At 37.2% G+C, this 8,664-nt stretch overlaps 1 protein-coding gene across 4 annotated transcripts in view; it reads left to right on the top strand.

Annotated features, from left to right (window-relative positions):
* LOC105323217 (intermembrane lipid transfer protein VPS13B) overlaps nucleotides 1–8,664 on the top strand; it is a 64,952-nt gene that overhangs the window by 53,010 nt on the left and 3,278 nt on the right. For all 4 annotated transcript variants that reach the window (XM_066083566.1, XM_066083563.1, XM_066083564.1 and 1 more), the window contains 7 exons: nucleotides 4,242–4,417; nucleotides 4,555–4,716; nucleotides 5,015–5,291; nucleotides 5,542–5,715; nucleotides 6,270–6,407; nucleotides 6,712–7,153; nucleotides 7,280–8,587. In XM_066083566.1, coding sequence (XP_065939638.1) covers nucleotides 4,242–4,417; nucleotides 4,555–4,716; nucleotides 5,015–5,291; nucleotides 5,542–5,715; nucleotides 6,270–6,407; nucleotides 6,712–7,153; nucleotides 7,280–8,587 — 2,677 coding nt within the window. The remainder of the gene's footprint in view (nucleotides 1–4,241; nucleotides 4,418–4,554; nucleotides 4,717–5,014; nucleotides 5,292–5,541; nucleotides 5,716–6,269; nucleotides 6,408–6,711; nucleotides 7,154–7,279; nucleotides 8,588–8,664) is intronic.

The raw sequence follows: 8,664 nt of genomic DNA, 5'->3' as shown, positions 1-8,664 counted from the left end.
CAGGTTGGGTTTGAATTTGGTGTCGGTCTGTTGATTGAGTTTTGCCTCTTCAACATAGGAAAGTATGGGAAATTCTAAGTTTCCACTCTCTAACTTTTGAAATGATGCATATATAAAGTTGATATTTCATATAAGGTTATTTTATTAGAAAATACAGGTCAACTAATTTGGTTCCAGTTCGATGATTTTTGACAGAGTTATGTCTCTTGAACTTGAAAGAAAATGAGTAATTTTCAGGGATTTATAACTTCTTCTGTAATCAAAGCAATGTTATTCTAAAGAACTATATATGATAAGAGTTAAATTTGGCCCCCTTATTTCGCCATTTTTTAAGTGTTTCGGGTACAATAAAATGTTAACTAATTTTTTAGAAGAGTTGATATAGAATATATTTTCATCTATTTATTTGATTTATTCGCACTCACTGTCAGTATATGACGTCAGAAGTGACGCCATTTCTATAATTCAATCAAAATCAGCCAAAAATTGACATTTTTCTTATCTATTTACGAATGGGAAATATAGAGCGCATGCTAGAACAAGGAAAATTTTTTTGTCACTTATAGGCCTTGGCTAGATACACCTCTGATTAAAATATTTTATTTGTTCAAGAATGCGCTCTATGTTTTCGAAAGGAAAAACTGCTTGAAAACAAGCTGTTTTACGCAAAAAATGCTAAAATGGGGGGAAAAGGTTGTCTTTACAATGTCATATTTCTAGATTGTGGGTACTTGAACCAAAATGAATATTATGTAAACACATCACATACATATCTGTACTAAAAAAACAAAGAATGATAGTAAAATGATGTTGTTCATTTTAGGGGACCATTTTAGGCACTTATCATATATAGTCCTTTGGCATTTGAAGTTTTTGCCACCAGCGTCAAAGCAGAGTACTCAGGTATATAAAAAATAAAATGAACCCTTAATCAGTAAACAAAAAAACATCATAAACTATGGACAGAAACTAATCTCGTAACTGCTGAAAGTTAGAAATCAAAAAATAACCCACAAAATGAGGGTCAAAAAAAGCTCATAATAATGTGAGCTCTTAAATTACTAAAGTTAGTCCGTCTGTCCGTCCGTCCGTCTGTCCGTCTGTAAACTTTTTACATTTTGAACTTCTTCTCTAAAACCGCTTATCCAATTTCAACCAAATTTGACACAAATCATCCTTATGGGAGGGCGAATATAAATTGCAGAAATAAAAGTCCGATCTGCATTCAAAGCGGAGAAAACCTTGAAACTGTAGAAAAAGGGGGGTGCATTTTTAAAAATCTTCTTCTCAGGAACTACCGATGCAAATTCAACGCAGTTTAGCATAAATTATCCTTATGGGAAGGAAAATATAAATTGCAAAAATTAAGGTGTAATTCTGTTTCAAATTTGAGTTATTACGAAAATAATAATAAAGGAAAGGCGTGTTTCAATCAGTTTAATAGCTTCGGGTTCGGCATCCGGTAAAATGATTCCATACTTCTAAAACGAGGTTCTTTGTTTCAAGCAGCCATGACATTGTACGAAAAAGGGTCGATCGGACTATGATGAAATTGCTTGTTGTGCAACAGTTCGCGTATGAAGGGAAATTTTGAAACATGCAAAATATATTGGTGCCGATTTTGTGAAGTAAATTGAGGCTAAATATTTCAATGCGTTGACAGTTTTCACACATGACGTTGGTGTTAGCTTGTTCTGATTTTCGTATCGTTTTCATTATTTATGCTTTGTAACCTGGAAACTATCGTCTGTATTTCGTGATTGTTACGTATCAAATCAAACAGAGACTTCGGTGAATCAAACAGTTAACTGTTTTCCTGCGCAAATTAAGCAAAATCTGATGTAGGGGTACTAAAATACAATTCATTCTATCGGTAATTCGGCATTATCTTTTGCGTAATGGAAGATTAATGCAATAGGTTTTGTTGAGATGCTCGGCATTTTCTCGAGTTTATTCAGTTTAAATAGAGTTTGATATCGCTGACGGAAATATGTAGGTATATACATGTATCATATATATGATTCATTTCGAAAAAATAAATTGTGTTCTTTATTTGTTATACATGTAGTGCATGTTTCTTGTGTTTAATTGTTTACAATTTCTTTTTACTAACCATATTTGAGTGTTAAACTTCGAATTATAAGCAAGATACATAGATTTGCTCACAATTCTATGTTTGTACACAGATCTTAAAAACTAAAGATTAAAAAAGTAAAAAAAAATGTTAATATTTATGAAGAAAATTTTCAAAGTCTGTTCTTCCAGAAACCAACTTTAACAACTTATTGTATTGTAAACTTAACACCTTTTTAGCTCACCTGAGGGTGGGCCACAATGGGGGGTCGAAGTTTAACATAGGAATATATAGAGTAAATCTTTAAAAATCTTCTTCTCAGAAACTAATCAGCCAGGAAAGCTGAAACTTGTGTGAAAGCATCATCAGGTAATGTAGATACAAATTTGTGAAATTCATGACCTCCGGAGGTAGGGTGGGGCCACAATGAAGGATCGAAGAATATATAGAGTAAATCTTAAAAAATCTTCTTCTCAGAAACTAATCGGCCAGGAAAGCTGACACTTGTGTGGAAGGATCGTCAGGTAGTGTAGATTCAAAGTTGTGAAAATCATTACCCCTGGGGTACGGTGGGGCCACAATGGTGGGTCGAAGTTTTACATAGGAATATATAGAGTAAATCTTTAAAAATCTGCTTCTCAGAAACTAATCAGCCAGGAAAGCTGACACTTGTGTGGATGCATTCTCAGGTAGTGTAAATTTAAAGTTGTGAAAATCATGACCCCCTGGGGTAGGGTGGGACCACAATGGGGGATCGAAGTTTAACATAGGAGTATATAGAGTAAATCTTTATAAATCTTCTTCTCAGAAACTAATCAGCCGGCAATGCTGAAACTTGTTCGGAAGCATCCTCAGGCAGTGTAGATTCAAAGTTGTTAAAATAATAACCCCTTGGGGTAGAATGGGGCCACAATGGGGGGGGGGGGGTCGAAGTTTAACATATGATTATATAGAGTAAATCTTTAAAAATCTTCTTCTCAGAAACTAATCGGCAAGGAAAGCTGAAACTTGTATGGAAGCATCCTCAGGTACTGTAGATTCAAATTTGTGAAAATCATGACCCCCGGAGGTAGGGTGGGGCCACAAAGGGAGGTCGATGTTTTACATAGGAATACACAGAGTAAATTTTAAAAAATCTTCTTCTCAGAAACTAATCAGCCAGGAAAGCTGACACTTGTGTGAAAGCATTCTCAGGTAGTGTAGATTCAAAGTTGTGAAAATCATGATCCCCAGGGGTAGGGTGGGGCCACAATGGGGGGGGGGGGTCAAAGTTTAACAAAGGAATATATAGGGTAAATCTTTAAAAAGATATGACTATAAAATCATCCTGTTAGAAAAGGGACTAATGATTATAAACATAAGAATATTCAAAGGAAAAAAATGTTTTTAATTATACAGGATCTACATGTATTATTGTACATTGTCCTGATAGTTTGTATAAGACTCCATTAAGCTGATTTTATCATACCTATTGTTCCTCAGGTGAGCGATGTGGCCCATGGGCCTCTTGTTTATGATATTCAGAGCTGATGTGATTTCATATTTGGTGTCTTGTGACCTCCATCACCGTACTTTAACTTATGATAATTCCATCTTTTTTTTAACTCAAAAGAATTTCTACCTGTTTTATACCTGCTACATGTTCTTTCTCTGACCTACAATAGAAAATGAATTGGATTTATATTTATTTTAATTTTACTGGTGCTTTAAAAAAAATGTATTGAAGATTATGATGAGGATTTCAAAACAGTGAAAGAAAATTAATTTAGTACAAATGCATGAAAAAACTTGTGCAATAGATTAGGACTACAGCTTCTTCTTGTGATGGTTGAATTTTTATCAGGTTTATGAGATGAATTCATTGATATTCATAAAGCATGTACCGGTAGTATGGATTGAAAAAAAGTGCAAACTAATTTTTATTAGTGATGACCAGTATAAGTACTTTATTCCAATAATCAGCAATGTCATTATGATGTGTTGTGACAGTTCAGGTTTTATATTCAAAACTTCCTTTAGATTTACGTTTGTCTTCAGAAAAGATACTCATATCATGAATATTTCCTGCTCTGGAATAAAAATTGGTTTCAATATTAATGTGACATTAAGGAAGATATTCACATTACTGGTACATTGTTTATAACTATTTTACATAACTATTGTTTAGGTCTTGCTGTGTCCACTCTATGTAATACGATCACAGTTACCACGGCAACTGATAGTTCACATACAAACGCCTAGTCTGAATCAATCTCGAGAGGTTCATGTTCCAGGGAAGGGGAGAGAACTCCAATTAGAATGTCTAGGTGCAGCCTACAGCCATAATCTCACTTTCCAACTTGGGTAAGGACTTAGATATTTAGTGGTATCAGTTATATTCCTGTAAGATATATTATTGAATATTGATTAGATATTCAGTGGTATCAGTTATATTCCTGTAAGATATATTTTGTAATATCTTCCTTCTCTCTTTTTTGTAGCCAGGGGTTAGAGAAGTCTAGTTCGTCGTTGACCTTGACCACAGGACTAATTAATAAGGTCACAAGGTCACCTCAGTCTGTGGTAGATGTCGAGGCTCTCACACAAAAATGGAAGCTGGACAGCATAGACCAGTGGCCATATTGTTTTACAGACAACTCAAAGTAAAATACTTTAATCTGAAGTTTGCCAATATTGACCCTAACATAACTTTGTCAGGAATATTTTCTAACTATTCAACTATTAATAGACAAACACCCATCCAAAATTATTGACTAGCTAGGAATAAAACAGGGAGAATATTCCTGCAGTTTGAATTAATTGTATAAAATTTTCTTTTATACTTTAGATTTTAATATAAACATGTACCTACTTTTTTCTTGGGGCAAAAATGCATTCAAGTGTACATTTTCTGACACTGAGAGGTTTTTTTAAATACTTCTGATCACTGTATAATTACAGGGGTCATTCAGGGATTGTTCACGGTCCTCCAGATACCCCCTCCCCAGGTTCAAAGGGAACTGACCCTGAGGATTTAGACATGGTTGTGTCCCAGCCAAGTCTAGATGTCCATCTCAGCCTCTCTGAGTACTGGCCGGGATTCAGTACTGTGCTGGTGGATGTGTCGCCGTGGTGCCTGATGACAAATCAAACAGACCTTGACCTCATGATTTTAGAGCAAAATGGCACACCATGGCAGCTCCCCTCCAAAAAAACATTCACGCCTCCCAAGTTCAAGGTCAGCCTCTCTCTCTGAAGTTTCATTTTGATTGTTATATATATGCAGTTCATCTGAATTTATACAGTATGTGAGTAGTGATATATTAACAAATAAGTTCACTTTAATACATGTGGCAAACACATTTTAAATTAGACCAGAATTTCAGATTGTATCAATGAGACTGAGTTAAGAGTGAAGAGTCAATCAGGATTTATAATGGTTTAAAAATTCAGGTTATTTGTAGATGCATGTTTATACTATTTTCCAGTCCGAGTTTACGATTGGTCTGATGTTTGAGGGGTCCCCATTTTACACAAACCCCATCCCTCTCTCTGAGGAGGAAGTAGAACTTCAGTTATACAGACCAGACAAAGGGAAGATACTCTTTATCGATGGATATCTACAAACCAGAATACTCATCAAACACCCTCAGGAAAACAAGGTCAGCTACCAGGATCTATTTAACTTTAATAATATACAGTCAAACCTTTTTATCTCAAACTAGATGGGACTGGTTAAAAACTTCGAGATATATGAGTATTCGCGATATCAAGGGTAAAATACTTAAAGTTTAAGTGTTTGGGACTTAAAAATCACTTTGACATATCAATTGTATTCGAGATATTGGTGTTCGAGATACCGAAGTTCAACTGTCGTTTATTTTGATGTATAACTTCTATTGCACAAAAATTAAATAATGTTCATTGTGAAACATTCTTTTCTGTACAGCTTGATATATTCTATGGTTCATGAAAAGATTTGGTGTTTTACTGCCCCATATAGAGCTTCCAACAAAAATTTTTATGTTTGCATTATTTTTTACCATGATCAAGTGTAAAGTATGCAGTATAATGAAATAATGTAACAAACAAATATACATCAGTATAGACTAACCAGAGTCCAGTAACTTATCATATATTATTGTATCTTGTCAAGTTTTGTTTTGTTTTTGGGTTTGATTTTATTCTAATAAACATTACATGGCTTATGTTACAGATTTGTTTCCTGACGCTGCAGTCGTCTGTAAAGAACAACATGAGGATTATTGTGATCACCGAGACCTTTAACCTCAGTAACATGACCCCTGACCCCATCAACTTATCACTCAATGTCATTCCACTCACCAAAATTAAGGTAAGACCAAAGTCCTAATGAGCTTGGGGTTTTCCTTTTGTGCATTGTACTGTATACAGGGTAATTTTCGCCCTGTGTAATTTTCGCCCTTTTACTCTGCAAACAGTTTTGCCCTGTCTTGAATTCGCCCAGTCATGAATGTGTTTTTAGAGAAATAGTTTCAGACATCGTAATTAGCCCAGTCTCAAATTAGCCCATTGACAACAAGGGCGAAAGGGGCGAAAATAAAACGGGGGCCAATATTTCCCTGTATACAGTACATGTTTATCATAAGGTGTAATATATCATTTTTTCTCAAATGTAGAGCAATTTGAGACCCACTGTTTCAACAAACATTCCAAGTCACTTGAAAACTAAAAGAGACCAGACTGATTTCTCTCCCTTATTAACATGGAACATGGCAAACAATATAGAATCCAAAGAGGACGCCTTCTCCTACTATATCTCTCTTAGTACCAACCAATGGGATGAGAACTCTGATCATCCTAAGCCACACAGTGTCGTTGATTTTGATTGGTCCCACCCGGTAAGACTGACCTCCACGGAGAAGGGGACCAAGCTGACTGTGGCTGTCCCCACCCAGGACTGTGACCTCCACACCCGGCCGCTGTGCATCACTGGCTTCTTCAGACAGGGACTCCATTACTACGTGGTCAGAGAGCACGAGTCTCCCTCCTGTCTGATTCACAATAACACACAGTTCCCCCTGTGTTACGGTCACCAAAACTCAGCCCTACTCACTGCAGGTTAGTCAACCTCCTACTGTATTCCTGAACTAAAATATGCTGTAAAAATGAAAGAAAAAAATAATTTACCTATGCTATTTGCTTGGTTAAGTGATACAAAATTAGACTGTAAACTTTCTTTGGTAGGAATCATGGTTCAGGAAGAAACGGAGCTGATGAGTTCCTTGCCTACAATACCTCCACACAGAAACGTGTTCTACACCCCACTAATGATGAACCAGAAGTTTTCAGAGAACGTTGGAGATCTCAAGTATCCCAAACTACACTTTGGAATCCAGACAAAGGACCAGTTAAAGGGAGAGAACCAGTCAGAGGGAGAGAACCAGTCAGAGGGAGAGACAGTTGTGTGGAGTAGTCCAGTAGATGTCAATTCAGCCATGGAGTCCTTTGTCTCCATTCCTCAGTGTATGGATATCAAGGTCAAGGTTAAAGCTGTTGCCATGGTTACACATATTACTGTGGAGGCTATAAGCAAAGCGGAAGTATCAGCTAAAGAAATCAGGGGTCGTATCAAAGGTGACAATAAGAAGGAAGTCCCCTCAGATAGTCCTGCAGCTGATCCTGAGGATGAGTCCATTATTCAGGCTCTTGAAACAGCTGTCATGTCATCAACACCTCTAAAAAGAAAAGCAAAAAGAAAACAATTAGAAAAGAAAACGGACCTGATAATTGGACTCCATTGTCACCATGTATGTGTAGTTCTACAGGATGAGACAAGCTCCACTGAGGAAATGTCAGAGATTCTCCAGGTGTCTGTGGACCATTTGTTTCTGACCCACATTCCTTCATCAGTGTCAAGGACAAAGAAACCTTCTAGTGAACTTGATCAACATCAGTGTGTATCTCTGTGTTTGGGAAGCCTGCAGGTTGATAACCAACTGTATTTCTCCAAAGGCCTGTTTGACTTCCCTGTAGTGTTCATGGGACAGACTGCTGTGGAGTTTCCTGAGCTGAGCGGTATGAACATCAGTGAGAAGTTAGCGGTGCTGAAGTCGGTCAGTCTGTGTCATGTTCAGGCGGTGGTAGAACATGACTGTCTGGGACACCGCCTGATCAAGTCTGTGGAGGTGAGCGTCTCCCCGGTCACCGCCAACATTGACGACGAGTTTGTGTACAGGATTCTGAGGGAGTTTGAGATTCTGATCCCCACCAGCCTCTCCTATCCCTTACCTTACAGACAGAGCATCAAGACACTGCCCAGGTCCTTCAAGTCAACATCACTGGTGATGAGTGCTCCTGTCAAGATAGAGCACCTGTCCATCAAGTCCATCTCTCTCCTCCTCAGTGTTCACGCCTCGCTGAAGCTTTTCATTGCCTCAGACAGAACGCCTCTGGCATTCGGAAAGTTTGAGAAATCTAAGGTGGTGACCACATCGTATCATCTCATCAGAACTCTGGCCATGCACTATGCCTCAGGAGCTCTCTTCAGAGCAGGTTTGCAACTTTTTTTTACAAACTAAAGGAGTGATCATATAATTATATCCTTTTCCTACAAGATTCGTTGCCAGCAA

Source organism: Magallana gigas, chromosome 5 (assembly GCF_963853765.1).
Source record: "Magallana gigas chromosome 5, xbMagGiga1.1, whole genome shotgun sequence".
Lineage (NCBI taxonomy): Eukaryota > Metazoa > Mollusca > Bivalvia > Ostreida > Ostreidae > Magallana > Magallana gigas.
The sequence above is the reverse complement of the archived record's forward strand: the minus strand, read 5'-3'. Positions and strand labels throughout refer to the sequence as shown.